This window comes from Palaemon carinicauda, chromosome 13, assembly GCF_036898095.1.
Source record: "Palaemon carinicauda isolate YSFRI2023 chromosome 13, ASM3689809v2, whole genome shotgun sequence".
In the NCBI taxonomy this organism is placed as follows: Eukaryota; Metazoa; Arthropoda; class Malacostraca; order Decapoda; family Palaemonidae; genus Palaemon; species Palaemon carinicauda.
In genome coordinates, this window is record NC_090737.1 from 7668476 (window position 1) to 7695975 (window position 27500).

The following is a 27500-nucleotide window of genomic DNA, read 5'->3' on the forward strand; positions in this document are numbered from 1 at the left end:
TGGGCATTTGGCCAGTGTGTGTTTGTGTCTTATATATATATATATATATATATATATATATTTCCATTCTCCTTTCTGAAGGACATCAGTAATTAAGGGATTACTCTAGTTGTATTTTCAGACGGAATTTTCCAGATATTTTATGAATGGACTGGCACTCTCAACATTCAATTTTAAACATTTAAGACATTTAATTTAGTTCCCCAACAATCTTTGAATTTCTTTAAGGATAAACAGTCTCTCTCTCTCTCTCTCTCTCTCTCTCTCTCTCTCAGGGTTAATTCAAGACATTTACTGAAGTTCCCATACTATCTTTGAATTTCTTTAAGGAGCAACATTTTACATCTCTCTCTCTCTCTCTCTCTCTCTCTCTCTCTCTCTCAGTGTTAATTTAAGACATGTACTGAAGTTCCCCTACTCTTTGAATTTCTATAAGGAGAATCAGTTTACAAGTCTCTCTCTCTCTCTCTCTCTCTCTCTCCCTCTCTCTCTCTCTCTCTCTCTGTGTGTGTGTTAATTCAAGACTTGTACTGAAGCTCCCCAACTATCTTTGGATTTCTTTAAGGGGAAACAGTTGACAAGTCTCTCTCTCTCTCTCTCTCTCTCTCTCTCTCTCTCTCTATCGGTGTCTCCCATATATCTCTCCCTCAGTGTTATAATTTGAGGTGAAATCATTTCTATAGTACAGTGCCAAATCTATAGCCTCCCTCCCCACCTTTTTTCCTCGCATTGAAGCCGATCTCAATAATCCTCTTTGTCAAACTCCGCGCCCAAGCGATAAGGAAATCTCCCCTACTGGACTTTTTATTATTTTTTTTTCTTCTTCTCTCCTCCTCAGGCGTAGACGACACGACTCGTGCCAAATGGATGTGAAGAAAGTAGAAGAAGAAGAAAAAAAGTAAACGGCCGAAGAAAACACTTTCCAAGAACATCAAAACTTTTTCAATGTAACTTTGAAAGTCTCCGAAAAATAGATTCTCTCCTACGCCAGGAATGGAGTTTTCCTTCATTAGTGGGCGTATAGGACATGCAATTCCTTCGCAAGTGGAGATCTCCGAAATGCGTGCAATTCCGAAATGCGTATTTCTTCCTTGGCGCTTTCAAGGAGAGATGTCTGTACTGTATTTCAAATATAATTTCTTCACTTTTTGGCTTAAGCTAAAAAAATATTACGATTAAATGGTACCTTGGGTGAAATAACGATTGATTTTATGCAATCAATATGAAATATAATTCTTTATATGATACTCATAAAATTATTATCTTTAGAAAATAACATAATTTTTATTAAAAGGGGACAAACATTCAGTATACAATATCATACAAAATATACTCGGCTTCCGGTACGAAAGAGATTTTCAAAACTTACATACATTCATACAAAACAAGTCAAGAAATCCACCAAAAAACAATACGATTGATCAGCTTAGAACTAAAAAATTAACAGAAAAATCTATCAAAACAAAAACAATGATCAACTTCACACTGAAAAGAAATAGTTTCAAAACCTAAAACCTCTTTTAAGCCATCATTTTTCAGAAAGGTTTTCTGCGGTGTGTCTAACAACAGAAAACCTAAAACCCTCTTTTACTGGGCTTCGTGTCTGCTCTAAGGAATCGCGTGCTACTCCCTGAACACGGCCTCCATTTGGAGGTGCCTCTAGCCCGAATTTCTCGAAATGGGCAGAGGAAACATCCCACGATGAATGAATGGTTGGGGCCCAAACTGGCGGCTTCGGGAAAATGAAGGGAGCGGTTTTGAAGAAGGACGATATCAACACATAAAGAGGGAAGGGACCTTAGTTTAGCTACTAGAAGAAGAAGAAGAAGAAGAAGAAGAAGAAGATATCATCGCATAAAGAGGGAAGGGACACTTGTCTTAACTACCAGAAGAAGAAGAAGAAGAGGATATCAACACATAAAGAGGGAAGGGACCTTTGTCTGATACCAAAAGAAGAAGAAGAAGAAGAAGAAGAAGATATCAACAAATAAAGAGGTCCGGGACCTTTGTCTTAACTACCAGAAGACGAAGAAGAGGATATCAACACATAAAAAGGTAAGGGACCTTTGTCTTAGATACCAGAAAAAGAAGAAGAAGAAGAAGATATTAACACATAAAGAGGTAAGGAACCTTTATCTTAGATACCAGAAAAAGAAGAAGAAGAAAAAGAAAAAGAAACAGAAGAAGATATCAACACATAAAGAGGGAAAGACCTTTGACTTAGCTATCAGAAGAAGAAGAAGAAGAAGAAGAAGAAGAAGAAGAAGAAGAAGAAAAGATAAAGAAGAAGAAGAACAGAATGAGAGACAAGAGGAAGAAGAGGAGGAATAAAAAGAGCATTATTACAAGGAGAATAACCTTAAATAGTAGACAACAAAAAACCACAATAGGTGTTAATAATGACCAAAAAATAAAACGAAGGAAAACAAATATAACAAAAACTTTACGTGACAAAGAAAAAAGCATTTTTTTTCTTCATATTTGAAACACAAACAGATTTAGCGAGAGTCTATTCACAAGAGTAAAAAACATCAATAAAACAGTTTTTTTTTTTCTCCCAGTGTTGGGGAGAGGCGTCAGGGTGGCCCTTGGAGAACTAGCGTACACGTATTGCTACAATCAACAATAAAGTTGCCTACGTTATAATAATAATAATAATAATAATAATAATAATAATAATAATAATAATAATAATCGAAAGGGATCGAAGTGAGTTAGTTGTGTTGTGTTAAGTTTGTATTTTCTTAATAATTATTACTTGATTAGACAATCTTCACGTCACAGTTTGGTGAGAGAGAGAGAGAGAGAGAGAGAGAGAGAGAGAGAGAGAGAGAGTTTTGCTGAAGTGCTATTACATAACAGTCCCATAGGATCGAATGAAAGCCCAAAAGGATTATTATTATTATTATTATTATTATTATTATTATTTGCTAAGCTACAACACTAGTTGTAAAAGCAGGATGCTATAAGCCCAGGGGCCCCAACAGGGAAAATAGCCCAGTGAAGAAAGGAAACAAGGAAAAATAAAATATTTCAAGAACAGTAACATTAAAATTAATATTTCCTATATAAACTATAAAAACTAACAAAACAAGAGGAAGAGAAATTACAAAGAATAGTGAGCCTGAGTGTACCCTCAAGCAAGAAAACTTCAACTCAAGACAGAGGAAGACCATAGTACAGAGGTTATGGCACTACCCAAGACTAGAGAACAAGGGTTTGATTTTGGAGTGTCCTCCTAGAAGAGCTGCTTACCATAGCTAAAGTCTCTCTTCTACCCTTACCAAGAGGAAAGTAGCACTGAACAATTACAGTGCAGTGGTTAACCCCTTGAGAGAAGAAGAATTGTTTGGTAATCTCAGTGTTGTCAAGTGCATGAGAATAGAAGAGAATCCGTAAATAATAGGCCAGACTATTCGGTGTCTGTGTAGGCAAAGGGAAAGAACCGAAACCAGAGAGAAGGATCCACTGTAGTACTGTCTGACCAGTAAAAAGACCCCATAACTCTTTAGCGGTAATATCTCAATGGGCGGCTGGTGCCCAATAGAGAGAGAGAGAGAGAGAGAGAGAGAGAGAGAGAGAGAGAGAGTTTGCTGAAATGCTATTACATAACAGTCCCATAAGCTCGAACGACGGCCCAAAAGGATTATCACGGAGGAAATACAGAGAGAGAGAGAGAGAGAGAGAGAGAGAGAGAGAGAGAGCTTTCCATGGCTAGTACAAAAGCACAAGAGGGATTATTACAGTGTATTACAGTTTACAGGAACAAAGAATAAATGAAAAAAAAAAGCTTGCATAGAAACAAATGCCACTCTAATGCGCTGTGCCACTATGAAAACTAATTACAGCTTGAAATAAAAACAACAACACACAAAATGTCAGCTTTTCACGGACTTAATGGACTGGCTGGATGATTACAAGAGTTCAAAAATTATTGTAACTGAAGTATTTCGAATAAAGATAGGCAAATAATCCGAAACGAATCAGCTTTCGTTTGACTATTTATCTGTAATTTACATAGGGAACTCGCCGACTTAGGTCCTAGCTTATGGTAATTAAATCCAATACCAATTTAGTGGCAGTTTTAAGACCAGTCCTTTCAAAATCCTTTAAACGCTTCAACAGCTTATGAAATTAACGTTACTTAATGATGCTGACCAAAATGGACGTCTGGTAACAACATTAACGGCATAAGTAGGTCTAAACGGCAGAGCATGGCGTTTGCCAGACGGGGGTTCGAGTCCCGCTCAGACTTGTTAGTGCCTGTAGTGCCTGCAACCTTACCATCCTTGTGAGCTAAGTTTTGATGGGTTTGGGGGAGCCTATAGGTCTATCTGCTGAGTGATCATTAGCCATTGCCTGGCCCTCCCTGATCCTAGCTTGGGTGGAGAGGGGGCTCGAGCGCTGATCATATAATATATGGTCAGTTTCTAGGGCATTGTCCTGCTTGCTGGGGCAATGTCAATGTCCCTTGCCTCTACCATTCATGAGTGGCCCTTAAACCTTCAAGTCTATTTTATCAGACTTTTAGACCTTTCAGAATTTAGACCTTTTCCGTTACTCTTCCAACTGTAGGTGAACTTACTGCCGGCACTAGTGGAATACAGACTGCCGTCAGTAGCAGCCTGCAGCCTGCCGTCAGTAGCAGCCTGCAGCCTGCCGCCAGTAGCAGCCTGCAGACTGCCGTCAGTAGCAGCCTGCAGACTGCCGTCAGTAGCAGCCTGCAGACTGCCGTCAGTAGCAGCCTGCAGACTGCCGTCAGTAGCAGACTGCAGACTGCCGTCAGTAGCAGCCTGTAGACTGCCGTCAGTAGCAGACTGCCGTCAGTAGCAGCCTGCAGACTGCCGTCAGTAGCAGCCTGCAGAATGCCGTTAGTAGCAGCCTGCAGACTGCCGTCAGTAGCAGCCTGCAGACTGCCGTCAGTAGCAGCCTGCAGACTGCCGTCAGTAGCAGCCTGCAGCCTGCCGTCAGTAGCAGCCTGCCTTCAGTAGCAGCCTGCAGACTGCCGTCAGTAGCAGCCTGCAGACTGCCGTCAGTAGCAGCCTACCGTCAGTAGCAGCCTGCCGTCAGTAGCAGCCTGCAGACTGCCGTCAGTAGCAGCCTGCAGACTGCCGTCAGTAGCAGCCTACAGATTGCCGTCAGTAGCAGCCTACAGACTGCCGTCAGTAATAGCCTACAGAATGCCGTCAGTAGCAGCCTACATAGTAGCAGCCTACCTGCAGACTGCCGTCAGTAGCAGCCTACCTGCAGACTGCCGTCAGTAGCAGCCTGCAGACTGCCGTCAGTAGCAGCCTGCAGATTGCCGTCAGTAGCAGCCTGCAAACTGCCGTCAGTAGCAGCCTGCAGCCTGCCGTCAGTAGCAGCCTGCAGCCTGCCGTCAGTAGCAGCCTGCCGTCAGTAGCAGCCTGCAGACTGCCGTCAGTAGCAGCCTGCAGACTGCCGTCAGTAGCAGCCTGCAGACTGCCGTCAGTAGCAGCCTACAGACTGCCGTCAGTAATAGCCTACAGAATGCCGTCAGTAGCAGCCTACATAGTAGCAGCCTACCTGCAGACTGCCGTCAGTAGCAGCCTACCTGCAGACTGCCGTCAGTAGCAGCCTACCTGCAGACTGCCGTCAGTAGCAGCCTACCTGCAGACTGCCGTCAGTAGCAGCCTACCTGCAGACTGCCGTCAGTAGCAGCCTGCAGACTGCCGTCAGTAGCAGCCTACAGACTGCCGTCAGTAGTAGCCTGCAGTCTGCCGTCAGTAGCAGCCTACAGACTGCCGTCAGTAGTAGCCTGCAGACTGCCGTCAGTAGCAGCCTACAGACTGCCGTCAGTAATAGCCTACAGACTACCGCCAGTAGCAGCCAACATGGCAAATAAAAGCTTTAAAACATTTAGTAAGTGATGAATACCATCAAGGAAAGAAAACATCCTCTTTGAAAACATTTTTTTGACTAAAGATGGACGACAAAGCAAGACAAAAATGAAAACCCTCAAGCCACAGATTTGTCAAACACGAGATTGACGTCACGTTAAAGAACCCTGAAGGGGATATTGCGAAAGGCTTTCCGTCGAACGCGAAGATTCTCCCGTTTTTATTTCAAAAAAAAAAAAAAAAAAAAAAAAAAAAAAAAAAAAAAAAAAAAAAATCAGTGGGAGAGAAAAACGAGATCGGGTGTTTTTTCTTTTTTTATTCATTTGATCAAATATGACCGGAGGAAAGTCTTTAATTAACTGGGTCTCAGAATGACAAGGCATCAAAGGAACAGCTGCTTAATTAACAGTCTGCCGTGTCGAGGGGAGAGCGCACGCTAACAAGACACTGCTTTTGCGTATGCATGCAGAAAGGGCATATCTAAGTCCAGGATCAGAGGAGACGGGCAATTAGCTACGTACACACAAGAAATAATGATGGTACTTACCATATGACACGGGCAAAACACATTTGCCAGACTTGAGTACTTAAATGGGGGTGAGTACACTCAAGTGCATATATGAACATGCAGCCCTACGGTAAATGCAGTACTAAGTGTGCGTTTATGCAGGTTACTAAAATAAGATACGTGTAGTATATTTGTTATTTATCATATATATATATATATATATATATATATATATATATATATATATATATATATATTTAAAGCCGAAGGTTCTTCATCCAAAGAGCATTTCTAAAAAAAAGCTATAGAGTATGTATACACATCACACTGTTTACTAATCTTTAGATTGTAGGGTATAAACATACAGAAACTCATCAATCACACATCGATCACATCCATGCACAGTGCACCATTCATTCGAAGCTGGATTGGGCTGAATTTCCCATCTTTGCCTATGGATGTCAGAACAGTGGTAAATAAAACGGATTTTGACGTAGGAAAAATCTATTTTTGTGTGAGATAGCCATGACGTCCTGATGGAAGGTTCCCTTCGGCAGCTTCCTACTGTATAATATTTCTGCGAGTGATATTACAAGAGATTTACCGTCAGGTATCAAGAGGTTCTAACCCTAGGAACGACTATCCGAAGATATCGTGTAGAATCAGGGACGTATCCCAAGATATCGTGTAGAATCAGGGACGTATCCCAAGATATCGTGTAGAATCAGGGACGTATCGCAAGATATCGTGTAGAATCAGGGACGTATCCCAAGATATCGTGTAGAATCAGTGACGTATCCCAAGATATCGTGTAGAATCAGGGACGTATCCCAAGGTATCGTGTAGAATCAGGGACGTATCCCAAGATATCGTGTAGAATCAGGGACGTATCCCAAGATATCGTGTAGAATCAGTGACGTATCCCAAGATATCGTGTAGAATCAGTGACGTATCCCAAGAATATCGTGTAGAATCGGGGACGCATCCCAAGAATATCGTGTAGAATCGGGGACGCATCCCAAGATATCGTGTAGAATCGGGGACGCATCCCAAGATATCGTGTAGAATCGGGGACGCATCCCAAGATATCGTGTAGAATCGGGGACGTATCCCAAGAATATCGTGTAGAATCGGGGACGTATCCCAAGATATCGTGTAGAATCGGGGACGTATCCCAAGAATATCGTGTAGAATCGGGGACGCATCCCAAGAATATCGTGTAGAATCGGGGACGCATCCCAAGATATCGTGTAGAATCGGGGACGTATCCCAAGAATATCGTGTAGAATCGGGGACGCATCCCAAGAATATCGTGTAGAATCGGGGACGTATCCCAAGATATCGTGTAGAATCGGGGACGTATCCCAAGGTATCGTGTAGAATCGGGGACGTATCCCAAGGTATCGTGTAGAATCAGGGACGTATCCCAAGATATCGTGTAGAATCAGTGACGTATCCCAAGATATCGTGTAGAATCAGGGACGTATCCCAAGGTATCGTGTAGAATCAGGGACGTATCCCAAGATATCGTGTAGAATCAGGGACGTATCCCAAGATATCGTGTAGAATCAGTGACGTATCCCAAGATATCGTGTAGAATCAGTGACGTATCCCAAGAATATCGTGTAGAATCGGGGACGCATCCCAAGAATATCGTGTAGAATCGGGGACGCATCCCAAGATATCGTGTAGAATCGGGGACGCATCCCAAGATATCGTGTAGAATCGGGGACGCATCCCAAGATATCGTGTAGAATCGGGGACGCATCCCAAGAATATCGTGTAGAATCGGGGACGTATCCCAAGATATCGTGTAGAATCGGGGACGTATCCCAAGAATATCGTGTAGAATCGGGGACGCATCCCAAGAATATCGTGTAGAATCGGGGACGCATCCCAAGATATCGTGTAGAATCGGGGACATATCCCAAGAATATCGTGTAGAATCGGGGACGCATCCCAAGAATATCGTGTAGAATCGGGGACGTATCCCAAGGTATCGTGTAGAATCGGGGACGTATCCCAAAGTATCGTGTAGAATCGGGGACGTATCCCAAGGTATCGTGTAGAATCAGGGACGTATCCCAAGATATCGTGTAGAATCGGGGACGTATCCCAAGGTATCGTGTAGAATCAGGGACGTATCCCAAGATATCGTGTAGAATCAGGGACGTATCCCAAGGTATCGTGTAGAATCAGGGACGTATCCCAAGGTATCGTGTAGAATCAGGGACGTATCCCAAGATATCGAGTAGAATCGGGGACGTATCCCAAGGTATCGTGTAGAATCGGGGACGTATCCCAAGATATCGTGTAGAATCGGGGACGTATCCCAAGGTATCGTGTATAATCAGGGACGTATCCCAAGGTATCGTGTAGAATCGGGGACGTATCCCAAGGTATCGTGTATAATCAGGGACGCATCCCAAGGTATCGTGTAGAATCGGGGACGTATCCCAAGATATCGTGTAGAATCGGGGACGCATCCCAAAATATCGTGTAGAATCGGGGACGTATCCCAAGATATCGTGTAGAATCGGGGACGCATCCCAAGATATCGTGTAGAATCGGGGACGTATCCCAAGAATATCGTGTAGAATCGGGGACGCATCCCAAGATATCGTGTAGAATCGGGGACGTATCCCAAGAATATCGTGTATAATCAGGGACGTATCCCAAGATATCGTGTAGAATCAGTGACGCATCCCAAGATATCGTGTATAATCAGGGACGTATCCCAAGATATCGTGTAGAATCAGTGACGTATCCCAAGATATCGTGTAGAATCAGGGACGCATCCCAAGATATCGTGTAGAATCAGGGACGTATCCCAAGATATCGTGTAGAATCAGTGACGTATCCCAAGATATCGTGTAGAATCGGGGACGTATCCCAAGATATCGTGTACAATCAGGGACGTATCCCAAGATATCGTGTAGAATCAGTGACGTATCCCAAGATATCGTGTAGAATCAGGGACGTATCCCAAGATATCGTGTAGAATCAGGGACGTATCCCAAGATATCGTGTAGAATCAGGGACGTATCCCAAGATATCGTGTACAATCAGGGACGTATCCCAAGATATCGTGTAGAATCAGTGACGTATCCCAAGATATCGTGTAGAATCAGGGACGTATCCCAAGATATCGTGTAGAATCAGTGACGTATCCCAAGATATCGTGTAGAATCGGGGACGCATCCCAAGATATCGTGTAGAATCGGGGACGTATACCAAGAATATCGTGTAGAATCGGGGACGCATCCCAAGAATATCGTGTAGAATCGGGGACGTATCCCAAGAATATCGTGTAGAATCGGGGACGCATCCCAAGAATATCGTGTAGAATCCGTCCCCGATTCTACACGATATCTTGGGATACGTCCTTGATTCTACACGATATCTTGGGATACGTCACTGATTCTACACGATATCTTGGGATACGTCCCTGATTCTACACGATATCTTGGGATACGTCACTGATTCTACACGATATCTTGGGATACGTCCCCGATTCTACACGATATTCTTGGGATGCGTCCCCGCCCAAGAATATCGTGTAGAATCGGGGACGCATCCCAAGAATATTGTGTAGAATCGGGGACGTATCCCAAGATATCGTGTAGAATCGGGGACGTATCCCAAGGTATCGTGTAGAATCAGTGACGTATCCCAAGATATCGTGTAGAATCAGTGACGTATCCAGTGATATCGTGTAGAATCAGGGACGTATCCCAAGATATCGTGTAGAATCGGGGACGTATCCCAAGAATATCGTGTAGAATCGGGGACGCATCCCAAGAATATCGTGTAGAATCGGGGACGTATCCCAAGATATCGTGTAGAATCAGTGACGTATCCCAAGATATCGTGTAGAATCAGGGACGTATCCCAAGGTATCGTGTAGAATCGGGGACGTATCTCAAGAATATCGTGTAGAATCGGGGACGCATCCCAAGAATATCGTGTAGAATCGGGGACGCATCCCAAGAATATCGTGTAGAATCGGGGACGTATCCCAAGATATCGTGTAGAATCAGGGACGTATCCCAAGATATCGTGTAGAATCAGTGACGTATCCCAAGATATCGTGTAGAATCAGGGACGTATCCCAAGATATCGTGTAGAATCGGGGACGTATCCCAAGAATATCGTGTAGAATCGGGGACGCATCCCAAGAATATCGTGTAGAATCGGGGACGTATCCCAAGATATCGTGTAGAATCGGGGACGTATCCCAAGATATCGTGTAGAATCGGGGACGTATCCCAAGAATATCGTGTAGAATCGGGGACGCATCCCAAGAATATCGTGTAGAATCGGGGACGTATCCCAAGGTATCGTGTAGAATCAGTGACGTAACCCAAGATATCGTGTAGAATCGGTGACGTATCCCAAGATATCGTGTAGAATCAGGGACGTATCCCAAGATATCGTGTAGAATCGGGGACGTATCCCAAGAATATCGTGTAGAATCGGGGACGCATCCCAAGAATATCGTGTAGAATCGGGGACGTATCCCAAGATATCGTGTAGAATCAGTGACGTATCCCAAGATATCGTGTAGAATCAGTGACGTATCCCAAGGTATCGTGTAGAATCGGGGACGTATCCCAAGAATATCGTGTAGAATCGGGGACGTATCCCAAGAATATCGTGTAGAATCGGGGACGCATCCCAAGAATATCGTGTAGAATCGGGGACGTATCCCAAGATATCGTGTAGAATCAGTGACGTATCCCAAGATATCGTGTAGAATCAGGGACGTATCCCAAGATATCGTGTAGAATCAGTGACGTATCCCACGATATCGTGTAGAATCAGGGACGTATCCCAAGATATCGTGTAGAATCGGGGACGTATCCCAAGAATATCGTGTAGAATCGGGGACGTATCCCAAGAATATCGTGTAGAATTGGGGACGTATCCCAAGAATATCGTGTAGAATCGGGGACGTATCCCAAGATATCGTGTAGAATCAGTGACGTATCCCAAGATATCGTGTAGAATCAGGGACGTATCCCAAGATATCGTGTAGAATCGGGGACGTATCCCAAGAATATCGTGTAGAATCGGGGACGCATCCCAAGAATATCGTGTAGAATCGGGGACGTATCCCAAGATATCGTGTAGAATCGAGGACGTATCCCAAGGTATCGTGTAGAATCGGGGACGTATCCCAAGATATCGTGTAGAATCGGGGACGTATCCCAAGGTATCGTGTATAATCAGGGACATATCCCAAGGTATCGTGTAGAATCAGGGACGTATCCCAAGGTATCGTGTAGAATCGGGGACGTATCCCAAGATATCGTGTAGAATCAGTGACGTATCCCAAGGTATCGTGTAGAATCGGGGACGTATCCCAAGGTATCGTGTAGAATCAGGGACGTATCCCAAGATATCGTGTAGAATCAGGGACGTATCCCAAGATATCGTGTATAATCAGGGACGTATCCCAAGATATCGTGTATAATCGGGGATGCATCCGAAGATATCGTTTATCATCAGGGACGTATCCGAAGATATCGTTTATCATCAGGGATGCATCCGAAGATATCGTTTATCATCAGGGATGCATCCGAAGATATCGTTTATCATCAGGGACGTATCCGAAGATATCGTGTATAATCTGGGACGTATTCTAAGATAACCATAGATATCTGCACCCCAAACATACTTTACCCAGTCTAATCCACTGCGGGGAAGGATAAGAAAGGAGCCGTTACACATCCTAACAACTTCCAGTGCCCCTAGACGTTCCTGCTTCTCATTCCTTTGAACGCAGCTGATGGCTACAGTGCGGTTAAGTTTTGGGGGCGCTTTTTTCGCAAATTTTGATGATTCGTTTTGTGAATTGGCTTCCTCTTTTTCGCCAAAGTTGAGTATCTACCTCTCATTGGCTTTGTTTATGCTAATTTTTATTTAGGACAGTGGTAAATAAAACGTCTATCATATCCATAAATCTTCACTATACAGTCGTAGTTGCTCTTTTGTTTTCCATGATTGCTGGGGTAGAATTGATCGCATTGTCTACTGTTTTTTATATAATAAAACCTACTTCTACATGTGCGTCGAGATTATAAACAGCACATTGTTTGTCCACTTTTAAACAAAATAATGCTAATAATACTTCTTCTTTTCTTGGATTCTTATAAAAATAGCATTCTTCTTCTTCTTCTTCTTCTTCTTCTTTGTCTACATCGACCCCACATAAAGGTGGGAAAAAATGCAAAGAAGAGGAAGAAGAAGAATGCTGTATTTATTAGAAGCCAGGAAAAGAAGTAAAAGGAAAAAACCTACCTATATCTATAGATTGTATTGACTATTGTTTCTTATATAATAAAACCTAATTCTATATATACACCGAGCTTATAAACAGCACATTGTTTGTCACCTTTCAATCAAAATAACGCAATTTCTTTAAAAGAAGCCAAGAAAAGAAGAAATAAAATGAAAAAAATCCTACCTATATCTACGTATTATATATAGTTGCTCTTTTTTGTTTTCAATGATTACTGGGATAGAATTGATAAAACCTACTTCTATATACACATCGAGCTTATAAATAGCATATTGTTTGTTCCCTTTTTAATAAAAACAATGCTATTTTTTAAAGAAGTCAAAAAGCAGAAGTAAAAGGAAAAACCACCTACCTATATCTAAGTACTATACAGTCATAGTGGCTCTTTTTTGTTCTCCATAATTGTGGGATAGAATTGATCGTATTGTCTCTAGTTTCTTGTACAATAAAACCTACTTCTATATGTACGGCGAGCTTATAAACAGCACATTGTTTGTTCCCTTTTGATCAAAATAAAGTTATTTCTTTTAAAGAAGCCAAAAAAAGGTAAAAGGAAAAAAAAAACATACCTATATCTAAGTAATACACATAGCTGCTCTTTTTTGTTTTCCATGATTGCTGGAATAGAATTGATAAAACCTACTTCTATATATAGGCTGATCTTATAAATAGCACACTGTTTGTTCCTTTTTTAATCAAAATAAAGCTATTTCTTAAAGAAGCCAAGAAAAGAAGTAAAAGGAAAAAGCCTGCCTATATCTATTGACCGTATTGAATATTGTTTCTTATACAATAAAAACCTACTTCTATATGTACGGCAAGCGAACAGCACATTGCTCGTCCCATTTTAAAAAAAAAAAAAGAAAAAAAAATGCTATTTTTTGAAAAGAAAAAAAAAATGCTATTTTTTGAACAGAAAGGAAAAATGCTATTTTTTGAAATGAAAACAAAAATGCTATTTTTTGAAAAGAAAAAAAAAATGCTATTTTTTGAAAAAATGAAAAGAAAAAAAAAGATAATGCTATTTTTTGAAAAAAAAAAAAAAGTAAAAAAAAACCTACCTATATCCAAGTACTTCCGATGCATTCCGTCGTAAGGGGGCCATTCCAGCGTCTGGACGCGGGTCTTTTCAGGCATCCGACCATCCTGCGAAATCACCGCTGGATCATTGGGATTCCTGGAAAGAGGGAAGGCAAAAGTGAGCTCCAAGTCTTGCCCCACTGAAGTCGAGAGCAACGAAAGAGGGGGGGGGGGAATCTGCATAGCTGAGTCCTTTTGCTTGTCGACATTTTAGAAGGAATCTTCAGGAAAATGGTTTCACAATTCGAGATAAGATGAGGGATATGCTGTGGTTAAAGGGTAAATATAAAAAAGAAACACACTTAGGAATTTGCATTAAAGAAAAGTTAAAAATTTGCATTAAAAAAAGTAAGAATTTGCATTAAAAAAAAAGTAAGAATTTGCATTAAAAAAAAAGTAAGAATTTGCATTAAAAAAAAAGTAAGAATTTGCATTAAAAAAAGTAAGAATTTGCATTAAAAAAAAAAGTAAGAATTTGCATTAAAAGAAGACTTAAAAATTTGCATTAAAAAAGTAAAAAAATTGCATTAAAAAAAGTTAAAAATATGCATTAAAGAAAAGTTAAAAATTTGCATTAGAAACGGTAAAAGCCTGGCAACATTTATTCCAGGATTTTTACTATCTAAAAAACGGATATATTGACTTGAAATATTTAAGTATAAATAGAAATACATTGTTAAAAATTTGCACTAAAAAAACTTAAAACTTAAAGAATTGCATTAAAAAACAAGTAAATACCTGGCAACATTTATTCCAAGATTTTTACCATTTTAAAAACGGATATATTCACTTGAAATATTTGAGTATAAAAAGAAATACACTGTTAAAAATTTGCATTAAAAAAGTTAAAAATGTGCATTAAAAACAATAAATGTCTGGCAACATTTATTCCAGGATTTTTACCGTTTTGAAAAGGGATATATTGACGTAAAGGAGTGATATTACGGTCACCAACCCGTACAAGATAATAACAAAGTAGGGTCAAAATTACGGTCGCCTGTATTTTACTGAAATACAGCTGAAAACAGTATATCTTAACGGTGAATTTTCGATTTAATTAAGGGTTTTTTTTAAAGTGTAGGCTTAAAGGGAAAAAGATTCAATAATAAAACAATAAGGGTATATTGAAGATTGAGGTTAAAATGAGAAAAAAAATTATTAATTAAAACAATTGGAGAAACGGAAAAAAAGGAAAATAAAACAATAACAAAAACAATTAAGTAGATGGTTGGAATAATGAAAACAAAGTTCTGATAAATAAAGTAATAAGGTAAAAGATATTATTATTATTATTATTATTATTATTATTATTATTATTATTATTACTTGTTAAGCTACAACCCTACTTGGAAAAGCAGGCTCCAACAGGGAAAATAGCCCAGTGAGGAAAGGAACAAGGAAGAATAAAATATTCTAAGAACAGTAACAACATTCAAATAAATATTTCCTACATAAACTATAAAAACTTTAACAAAACAAGAGGAAGAGAAATAAGATCGAATAGTGTGTCCAAGTGTGCCCTCAAGCAAGGGAACTCTACCCCAAGGCAGTGGAAGGCCATGGTACAGAGGCTATGGCACTAAAAAGAAATAAAAAATTATAGGAATAATAAATGAAATAAAGGTAAAACCAACGGGGAAAAAATAGCTGCATACTGAGCACGATGGTATTTTGAGTTAAACGAAGCTTTCTTTATTCCGATGTCCATCTATTATGAAGGCCTTGCTATTAAACCCACGAGTGAATAAACAATAGACGAGCGCTTAAGTACCGAGTTTGCATAAACAGGCGAAAATAGCGACCATTTCGCGTGTCCGAAATCTTTCGGAAAATTCTGATGTATGAGACTCATTACCGCCCCCAAAAAAAAAAAAAAAAAAAAAAAAAATTATTATCAAATGAACATCTGAATGCAAATGCACAATGGCGTTAATTATGAAATGAAACAAAATTCATCATTACATATTAATATTCATGAGTTCGTTCTGTTTGATGTGTATTCGAAAATAATACCTCGTTATTACTAACTATATTTTGAATATATTTTTTTTATAGCCGTGGAAAAAAGTAGGCATTACTTTTTAGATCATTACGATCAATACGTGTATTGCACGAGTAAATATCGAGTAACTGTCGTTCTTTGCTGCTGTTATGTTTAATAGGATTTGGTTTAGCATATCCAAATATAAGCAATTTACTAAACGAGCAAGAGTAGTATGGTAGTTATATAATAATCTCTGCCGAAGAGAAAAAGAAAAGGAAGGTTGAGTATAATCATATAAAAACACTGCTAGACTTGATTATTTTAAAGACAAAGGAAATACCGCAATACACGTTGGAGGGCTGAAGAGTAACTGGTGAGGTAAAGTTGATTATGATAAAAGAAAAACACTGCTACACTTGATCACACGTAAGATAAAGTGAAGAGCTCAGTACATGTTGGAGGACTGAAGAGCTGCTCATGAGGTAAAGGGGATTATGATAATACAAAATCATCTATTGACTTGATAATAATAAAGACAAAGTAAATAGCGCAGAACATGTTGGAGGAATGACGCGCTGCTGGTGAGATAAAGTTGATTATAATAGAAAATCATCTATTGACTTATTAATAATAAAGACAAAGTGAATAGCGCAGTACACGTCGGAGGACTGAAGCGCTACTGGTGAGATCACCATGATCGCGACCGCCGAAATAAAAAGCGCTCCGTCGAGAAACGTCATTAAAAAAAAAATAATAATAATTGCGCTCATTATAGCTTATTAGAACCCACGAAAAACGAGGTAAATCCGAGACACACAAACACCCCTAAACTGACAGCCGTCGGAAGGAAGGCAAACAAAACGCATTGACTAACGACTTGACACAAAGGTTTAATCGGCCTTTTATGAAAGAAAGACTGAGGGAAAGGGGGGAGGGGGAAGCGTTTGAGAGAGGTTAGATCCCCGGAAGAATTATTCCGTGAAAAAATATCAAGGAAATATAGCGGAGGAAAAATGCAACGCTGAGAAAACAAAGGTGGCGGAAGGTTGAGGCGTAAAAACACAGATTCGAAATTGGACAAAATGTGAAAAGTTTAAAGGGAGGATGAAGTAAAGTAAATATATAAAACAAAGGGTTCTGGTAGCCCATGTGGTAACGTCTCTGACTGGTGAACGCCAGACTGGTGTTCGAGTCCCGCTCTAACTCGTTAGTTTCTTCGGTCGCTGCAACCTCACCCTCCTTGTGAGCTAAGGAGAGGAAGGTTTGAGAGAGCCTATAGGTCTATCTGCTGAGTCATAAGCAGCCATTCCCTAGCCTTCCTTGGACTCAGTTTGGGTGGAGAGGGGGCTTGGGCGCTGATTATATGCGTGTAAGGTCAGTCTCTACGGTATTGTCCAGCTCGATAGGGTAATGTCACTGTTCCTTGGCCCAGCCATTCATGAGCGGCCTATAAACCTATTGTCAGGCCCTCCTTGGTCTTAGGTTGGGTGGAGAGGAAGCATGGTCAAGCATTGTCTTGCTCGATAGGGTAATGTCACTGTTCCTTGCCCCTGTCATTCATGAGCGGCCTTTAAACCTTTAAACAAGCAAAAAACAACACAGTAAAGGGACCAAGCACTCCCACGCCTGCCAACAAACACACACACACACGCACTGGGTTAAGAAACGCAACGAGAGGGAGATACAAGATGATAAATGAAGAGAGGGAAAAACACACAGCAAAAGATGAAAAACTAAACGATGGGAAAATTGGACCTGGATGAAAGGAAAAACAGTAAGGGAGACATGAAAGCGGAGTGCGCGATGCTCAGACACAAATAATAATAAATAAAACCACATACCTCATAAACAAGGAAAGGGGAATAACAAGGTAACAGTGACTTCCTTGAAATGGAAGATCTGATTCTTTTGAGTGAAAAAAGGAAGCAAAACGAGCCAAAACAGAGATTGGTATTGATTGAACATGAGGAATGCAACAATGGTTATTTGAATATTATATAAGATTAGCTATAACGGAAATATAAGCGAACAACAAGCTGGAATAAAAATGTAAAATATAAGCTAGGGAATTAATTAACAACTTTTGTGATGAGAGAGAGAGAGAGAGAGAGAGAGAGAGAGAGAGAGAGAGAGAGAGAGAGAGAGAGAGAGAGAGAGATCTGTAATATCAAATACTAAAAATTATAGAAGTGTGTAGCTGAAAAGTATCATCATCTCCACGAACAAAATCTAAGAAAAATATGTAGAAATGAAAATAGAATTGACGTAAAACTCGAGAGGAAATATTCAAAGAGAGAGAGAGAGAGAGAGAGAGAGAGAGAGAGAGAGAGAGAGAGAGAGAGAGAGAGAGAGAGATCTGTAATATCAAATACTAAAAATTATAGAAGTGTGTAGCTGAAAAGTATCATCATCTCCACGAACAAAATCTAAGAAAAATATGTAGAAATGAAAATAGAATTGACGTAAAACTCGAGAGGAAATATTCAAAGAGAGAGAGAGAGAGAGAGAGAGAGAGAGAGAGAGAGAGAGAGAGAGAGAGAGAGAGAGAGAGAGAGAGAGATCTGTAATATCAAATACTAAAAATTATAGAAGTGTGTAGCTGAAAAGTATCATCATCTCCACGAACAAAATCTAAGAAAAATATGTAGAAATGAAAATAGAATTGACGTAAAACTCGAGAGGAAATATTCAAAGAGAGAGGAGAGAGAGAGAGAGAGAGAGAGAGAGAGAGAGAGAGAGAGAGAGAGAGAGAGAGAGAGAGAGAGAGAGAGAGAGAGAGAGAGAATCTGTAATATCTAATACTAAAAATGATAGAAGCGAGTAGCTGAAAAATATCATCATCTCCACGAGAAAAGCCTGGAGAGAGAGAGAGAGAGAGAGAGAGAGAGAGAGAGAGAGAGAGAGAGAGAGAGAGAGAGAGAGAGAGAGAGAGATCTGTAATATTAAATACTAAAAATGATAGAAGCGAGTAGCTGAAAAATATCATCTCCCCAACCAAAATCTAAGAAAAATATGTAAAAATGAAAATGGAATTGACGTAAAACTCGAGAGGAAATATTGCAAGAAAAATGAGTGAAAACAATAAATAAATCGTGATTACTTAATGTGTAAAAAGTGACATCGACACTACAAAGGATGGTGATTTTAAATAACATAGTGAGATACAGAAATAAAAGTGACGCAAATTGTAAATATAAGTCAGGTAGCAGAGGAGGAAGTAAAAGCTAAAGAGGAGAATGGTGTAAAAATGACAAACTCAGAAAACATAAAGTATATTTACGCAAAACATACAAAAACCTGAGAGATGAAAGTACTATACATATAGAGTAGTAAAAAAAAAGAAAGAAAAAAAACATATTAGAAAGAGGAATTACAACACAAACTCGGAAAACACGATGAATATTTACACAAAACATAAGAAAAATTGAAGGTGAAAGTATTATACATGTAAAGCAAAAAAAAAAGTAAAATAAAATAAATAAAAAACGCAATTATGGAAGAACCAAAAGTCAAAAAGAAGAATAGAAATAAGAAAAACTATAATAGAGAAATGCAGGGGAAAAATGTTAGTCAGAAAATAGAATTCCTGGTAAAAGTATTATACATGTAAAGCAAAAAATAAAAAAAAATAAATAATTAAAATAAATAAAAAACGCAATTATGGAAAATCCAAATGTCAAAAGGAAGAATAGAAACAAGAAAAACTATATTAGGGAAATGCAGGGGGAAAGTGTTAGACAGAAAATAGAATTCCTGGATAACGAAAATGAAACTGAATCATAAAATGATTTATTTGAATAAAATGTTATAGTAAGGGAACAAGTCATGGAAAGACCAATAGTATGGGAACGAGTCATGGAAAAATAAATCACAGGAAAATGAGTAATGGAAAAATAAATCCGAGGCAAAATGTGTCATGGAAAGATAAATCACAGGCAAAATGAGTCATGAAGAGGTAATTCACAGGAAAATGAGTCATGAAAAGATAAATCACAGGAAAATGAGTCATGAAAAGATAAATCGCAGGAAAATGAGTCATGGAAAGATAAATAGCAGGTAAAATGAGTCATGGAAAGATAAATCAGGAAAATGAGTCACGGAAAAATAAATCACAGGAAAATGAGTCATGGAAAGATAAATCACAGGAAAATTAGTCATGGAAAAATAAATCACAGGAAAATGAGTCATGGAAAGATAAATAACAGAAAAATGAGTCATGGAAAGATAAATCACAGAAAAATGAGTCATGGAAAGATAAGTCACGAGAAAACGAGTCACGAAAAAATAAATCACAGGAAAATGAGTCATGGAAAGATAAGTCACGAGAAAATGAGTCACGAAAAAATAAATCACAGGAAAATGAGTCATGGAAAGATAAATCACAGGAAAATGCGTCTTGGAAAGATAAATCACAGGAAAATGAGTCATGGAAAGATAAATCACAGGAAAATGAGTCATGGAAAGATAAATCACAGGCAAAATGAGTCATGGAAAGATAAATCACAGGAAAATGAGTCATGGAAAAATAAATCACAGGAAAATGGGTCATGGAAAGATAAATCACAGGCAAAATGAGTCATGAAAAGATAAATCACATGAAAATGAGTCATGGAAAAATAAATCCCATGAAAATGAGTCATGGAAAGATGAATAAATCTAAAATGAGAACATGAGTCATGGAAAGAAAAGTCATGTGATAATGAATAATGAATTACGAGTCATGAATAACAGGAAATTTATTCCACAGAAATGTAACAATACTAAAATTATCTTTCATATTACCAGTTTTCCTATAACTTGTTTTAACTTGTCAATTTCCTTTTGACTCATTTTAGTATTGTTATATTTATATGACTAAAATTTCATGTTATCCATGACTCGTAATTCATTATCACGTGATTTCTCTTACCATGACTCATGTCATGGAAAAAATGGAGTAAAAATAATCATTGTAACTGAAAAAAATGTTCAGGTTTCCAGCGAAAATAAACATAAAGTAAAACACACACCAACGCTGCTAAGATTAAAAGAAACGGTTAATTAAATGAACCAAAATGGAACCTAAAACAATTAACGAGAAGAAAAAACGAGGAAGGGAAAGACAATGAAAAAACGAAAGAGTAAAAATAAGAGTAAAAGCGCAGGGGAAAAGATTATAGCAGCTTCACATTACGAAAAGAATGAGAGCAGAGGATAAGATCTCAAAGAAAATGGAGAGAGAAACGAGAAATAGGGGAAATGAATGATAGAAAAATGGGAAGTGTCAAAAGTCTCAGGGAAAGATTAGTGTTGACGTAATGATATAGCATTGTTTTGAAGTTAAATGAAACAGAAAAAAACATAACGTTAATTTCATTGGAAGTCATACATGCATGCGAACCAATGCTCTGATGTAAAATAAATCAGGAAATACATTAATACGAAATGAAATGCGGATAAAAAAACAATACTTTGTTTTAACATGAATCATGGCAGAAAAAACATTGCTTTAATGTAAAATGAAGCACAAAAGACATTATTTTGAAGTGAAATAAAATATACTGATTTGCAGAGAAGGAAAAACAAGCGAAGCAAAGAGAACAAAAACATTTCTTTATTTTTGAATGAAGAACGTAAAGCAGACTAGTCGATGTATGTGTAGATAAAGGAGAAATGAGCCGTAACCCGAGAAAGGGATCCAATGTAGTAGCATTTGGCCAGTCAAAGGGCCCACTAACTCTCTAGCGGTAGTATCTCAACGAGTGGCTGGTGCCTTGGCCAACCAGCAACTTAGTAATTGAAATACATAACAGGGAAAATACCAGCTTGATGAGAAGTGAAAGAAAACGCTTAATGAATGATAAAAAAAAAACAATGATAAAGGGAAAGAAGGGGAAAACTGGAACTGTTAAATAGAATAAATCAATATAATTAATTAGAAATAAGAAATAAAAATACACATAAATTGCACCAAACGGGGGAAAATTGACAGAAACCGAACAAGAGGAAAATGAGTTTGATAAAATGAATTTGAAAATACTATAATTAAAAATGATATATGCACCAGAAGTTAAATGATATCCATAAATAACAAAGGTAAAATTGAAAAGGGGGAATTACTGTTAACAATGAGAAAGCGACATACCAATAACAACAACATCACTAACAACAACAACAACAACAACAACGACAACAACAATAATAATAATAATGATTATAACAATAAAAATGAATACAATAATAATGATCATAATTATAATAATAATGATAATAATAATGATACTAATAACAATAATAATAATAATAATAATAATAATCATTACTACTATTATAATAATAATGATAATAATAATAATAATAATAATAATAATAATGATTCTACTAATAATGATACTAATAACAATTATAATAGCAATAACAATAATAATAATAATAATAATAATAATAATAATAATAATAACAATAATGATTCTACTAATAATGATATTAAGAACAATTATAATAATAATAATAATAATCATTATCATTATTATAATAATAACAATAATAATAATGATAATAATAATAATGATTCTACTAATAATGATACTAATAATAATAATAACAATAATAATAACAACAACAATAATAATAACAGCAACTTTTAGCTAGCTTTAGAAGGCTCTAAATAAATCTAATCCGGACTTACCCTCCCCTAGCGAAGTTCGTCCAATATCTGAGCATGGCTTCGGAGAGTTTGACCTCAGCTTGTGTGAAGTTGTTGGGAAAATGACCAGAGTGGGTTACTAAGGGCGCTCCCCAAATATACGGCAGCTCTTCTCCGTGGACGCAGCCGACCCTCTGAAAGAGGATTGATGATGATAATAAGAGGAATAATGATAATGATAATGATATTAATAATAATAATAATGATAATAATAATAACAGTAATTATAATAATAAAAATAATTATGATGATAATAATGATGATAATAATAATGATAATAATAATATCATTATTAATACTAATAATTATAATATTAATAATAATGATAATACTAATAATAATAATAATATTAATAATTATATTAATAATAATAACAATAATAATAATGATAATAATAATAATAACAATAATGTTAACAATTATGATTATAATAATAATAATATCATTACTACTACTACTACTACTACTACTACTACTACTACTACTACTAATAATAATAATAATATTAATAATAATAATAATAATAATAATAATAATAATACGGTGGATCCCTTTCTCGGGTTACGGATCATTTCTCTTTTACCTACACATACATCATTTTGATCAACATATGATCATTTCTTTTTAGTTCTTTTGGACTGTTCACTATTAAAAAAAATCGTATTTTTAATCGGAAATTCCCCGTAAAATATACTGTTCTTAGCCGTATTTCAGCAAATTCCAGGCGGCCGTAATTTTTACCCTAGTTTGTTATCATATTTTACGGGTTGGTGACCGTAATATCACTACTTTACGTTAATATATCCGTTTTTAAAACGATATACTGTATGTCTGGCTACATTTGTGCCAGGATTTCTAACCGTTTTCAAAACGGTTATATTGACGTAAAAGAGTGATATTACGGTCACCAACCTGTAAAAGAGGATAACAACCTAGGGTACAAATTACGGTCGCCTGTAATTTACTGAAATACGGCTGAAAACGGTATATTTTTATGGGGAAATTTTTAACAGTGTAGAGAAAAACAACTCGAATTAAAACTATGGTTAAAGTTTAGTGGTAATATCTATTATTACTAATTACTTATAGAGATTCTACATTTTAGCTAGAAATAGAAAATTTGAAGTAAAGAAGTAAATTGACATGTTGGAAGATATAATTTTCTCGTGTGCAAATTGAAACATTTGGAAATCTGCTAATTATAAATATAATACAAAAAAATAATGAAATAAATTCAATATTTGAATTCTTGAAAAAAAAAATTCAGTCACTAATTATTGTCCCTTTTTTAGAATGTAAACTAAAATGAAAAATTAACAATAATGAAATATGAAAAACCAATTCAATATTTGAATTCTTGAAAAAAAAATTCAGTCACTAATTATTGTCCCTTTTTTAGAATGTAGACAAAAATGAAAAATTAACAATAATGAAAAAATATGAATTCCATCAGACACAGGAAACACAAAGCAATTCTTAAATTCGAATTCCTGATATTATCAGCAATTAACTCTATACATTTTTGAATAACATTCAACTTATTTAGCTCTTTTCAAATGTGGAAAAGAAATATGATATAAAAAAAGTATTCTTAATGTTACCTGGAGATTTAAACAGTTCCAAATTGAAAATAAAGTATAGATCACAATATTTTGAATAACATCAGCATTTTAAAAAATTTAAGATCGCATTATATAAAAAAATATTTTAAATTTATTTCAGAGCAAAAACGGTAAAAGTCCTGGAATAAATGTTGCCAGGCATCTACCGTTTTAAAAAGGGATATATTAACGTAAAAGAGTGATATTACGGTCACCAACCAGTAAAAGATGATAACAAAGTACGGTAAAATTACGGTCGCCTGTATTTTACTCTGTAAAAAAAAAAAAAAAAAAAAAAAAAAAAAAAAAAAAAAAAAAATCCTAGAATAAATGTTGCCAGGCATTTACCGTTTTAAAAACGGATATATTGATATAAGGAGTGGTATTAAGGTCACCAACAAGTAATAGATTATAACAAAGTAGGGTAAAAAAATAAATTAGTTTACCAGACGTTCAGCTGGGCTCCACAAGGCGCTTGAAGGGTTGGAATACCCAGGCCTACATGGGTGAGGACTATGAAGCGCGAACTAGGAGATGATGAATGGAAAAATACTGAATTAAAAGCTCAAGATAGAGACAACTGGCGGAATCTAACCGAGGCCCTTTGCGTTAATTGGCGTAGGAGGAGATGATGATGAGGATGATGTATTTTACTGAACACGCCGAGATCAGTATATTTTTACGGAGATTTTTCCATTAAAATTAGTTTTTTTTTTTTTTTTTTTTTTTTTTTTTTATTGATTCGAGATAAACCCGATGTTGAGTTTCACTGACAGAAGGCATCCTTTATTTATATCGAATTTTTTATCAGCCCGAGGAAGTTCTGAAATTCGAATGATTATGCTGATGAAATATATAATACCTTTGGAGTTCAAATCAAAATAATATGACTGAAGTAAAACTTAATATGCCTTTACTCTTTTAATTTTAGACCAAAGCTTTCATACAAGCAGAGTCAAAGAGACTTTTGATAATTCAATTTCAATCGCACTTACTTCTCTTAAAGACTCTATACATAACAAACCTTGAAACTGCAAGCTTCCATACAAACGGAATATAAGAAATTTTTGAAAATTTAATATCAATTACATTTACTTCTCTTAGGGGACCTGCTTTTCCATAATCGTCAAAATCTATTGTGAGACCTTTGAATAGAACTGGGGTTAGTACTTCACTGTTAAAAAAAAACCGTAATTTTAATCGGAAATTATCCGTAAAAATATAATGTTCTCAGCCGTATTTCAGTAAATTACAGGCGACCGAAATTTTTACCCTACTTGGTTATTATCTTTTACGAATTGATTTCCGTGATATCACTCCTTAACGTCAATATATCCATTTTTAAAACGGTAGATGCCTGGCAACATTTATCACTGGATTTTTACCGTTTTTTTTACGGCAAATTATTAACAGTACATAAAACTATGTCAATGTCTAAAGGTTGTGGTGGCCGATGTGGTAACGTCCATGACTGGTGAATGCCAGACTGGGGTTCGAGTCCCGCTCAAACTCGTTAGTTCCTTTGGTCGCTACAAGCTCACCATAGGCTTTTGGGAAAGCCTATAAGTCTACCTGCTGAGTCATCAGTAGCCATTGCCTGGCCCTCCTTGGTCCTAGCTTGGGTGGAGAGGGGCCTTGGGCACTGATCATATGTATATATGGTCAGTCTAGGTCATTGTCCTACTCGATAGGGCAATGTCACTGTCCCTTGCCTCTGCCATTCATGAGCGGCCTTTAAACCTTTAAACAATGCATTAAATCAAGGAGGTATGAAGCATAGAGCAGTTCTAACGCAACCTTAGGCAAAAACACGCGATTTGATTCGTTCTGTTGGAGTGTCTTGTTATAACGGAAGAAATATTACTGCGCAATGTCAGGAAGTTATAAAACCTTTGTCTTCTTAGGACATATTGCAATCACGGTATTTGGTAATAAGTTAACCAGATAAATTTGTTTACTTGTTCATAAATCAAGGGCTTAACTATCTCTGGTTACTGCTCATTTTGTCTTTGTCTACACATAAACCGAATAATCTGGTTTATTCTTTCCACATTCTCCTCTCTCTTCATACACCTGACAACACTGAGATTACCAAACAATTCATATTCACCCAAGGGGGTTAACTACTGCATTGTAATTGTTCAGTGGTTACCTTCCTTTTGGTAAGGGTAGAAGAGACACTTTAGCTATGGTAAGCAGCTCTTTTAGGAGAACGGCACTCAAAAATCAATCCATTGTTCTTTAGTCCTGGGTAGTGCCATAACCTCTGTACCAAGGTCTTCCACTGTCTTGAGTTAGAGTTCTTTTGCTTGAGAGTACACTCGGGCACACTATTTCATCTAATTTCTCTTCCTTTTGTTTTGTTAGTTTTTATAATTTATATAGGAAATATTTATTTCAACGTTGTTACTGTTCTTAAAATAATTTATTTTCCCTAGTTTCCTTTCCTCACTGTGATATTTTCCCTGTTGGGGCCCTTGGGCTTATAGCATCCTGCTTTTCTAACTACGGTTGTAGCTTAGCAAGTAATAATAATAATAATAATAATAATAATAATAATAATAATAATAATAATAATAATAATAATAATAATAATAATAATAATAATAATAATAATTTGCTTGTATTTTAAGAAAAATGCGGTCAATGATATTTCCACCAATACATAAAATTTTCAGACGCAAAATTGACTCTGTCAATCACTTGCGAACTGAATAAAAGTTAATGTATCTGCAAAACGTTGCCCCAAATTTTTTTTCCTAAATATCATCCTGCGACACTTGAATTATATCTTGAATTGCTTTAAACTAATCATTAAATCTGCTTTTAATCATAGCTGCTAAACTTAATCGGAGCGTACGATGAGACTCCTTAATCAGACTGATTGACACTCATTTCTAAAAAGGATTTGCTTGAAATTTCTCTCACGATATTATTATTATTATTATTATTATTATTATTATTATTATTATTATAACTTGCTAAGCTACAACCCTATTTGGAAAAGCAGGATGCTATAAGCCCAGGGGCCCCAAAAGGGTAAATAGCCCAGTGAGGAAAGGAAACAAGGAAAAATAAAATATTTTAAGAAGAGTAACAAATTTAAGATAAATATTTCTTAGATAAACTATAAAAGTGTTAACAAAACAAGAGGAAGAGAAATTAGATAGGATAGTGTGCCCGAGTGTACCCTCAAGCAAGAGAACTCTAACCCAAGGCAGTGGAAGACCATGGTACAGAGGCTATGGCACTACCCAAGACTAGAGAACAATAGCAAAGTATCGAAATTGATAATTCCTCTGTGAAAATAGAGGCGAAAACACTTCGTTTTCCTTCTAGAAAAAAAAAAACAAACCAGGACCAGAAGCAAAATTTTCAGCGGCTAAAAGATGTCAATCCGAACCTCTCGACTTACGTTCTGATAGTCTCCGTATTTAGTGTGATGATCGAAGACGTAAAGGAAGGTGTTGGGGGAAGCCA

General features: G+C 37.1%; 1 protein-coding gene across 1 annotated transcript in view; it reads right to left on the bottom strand.

Moving 5' to 3' along the window:
* Positions 1-27500, bottom strand: part of Nlg3 (Neuroligin 3) — a 169028-nt gene that overhangs the window by 11356 nt on the left and 130172 nt on the right. Inside the window, exons 5-7 of the mRNA XM_068385093.1 lie at positions 27436-27500; positions 22402-22553; positions 13732-13847 (exon numbers count right to left, since the gene is read on the bottom strand). The exon at positions 27436-27500 is cut by the window's right edge and continues 158 nt beyond it. Of these exons, the coding sequence (XP_068241194.1) occupies positions 13732-13847; positions 22402-22553; positions 27436-27500 (333 nt within the window). The remainder of the gene's footprint in view (positions 1-13731; positions 13848-22401; positions 22554-27435) is intronic.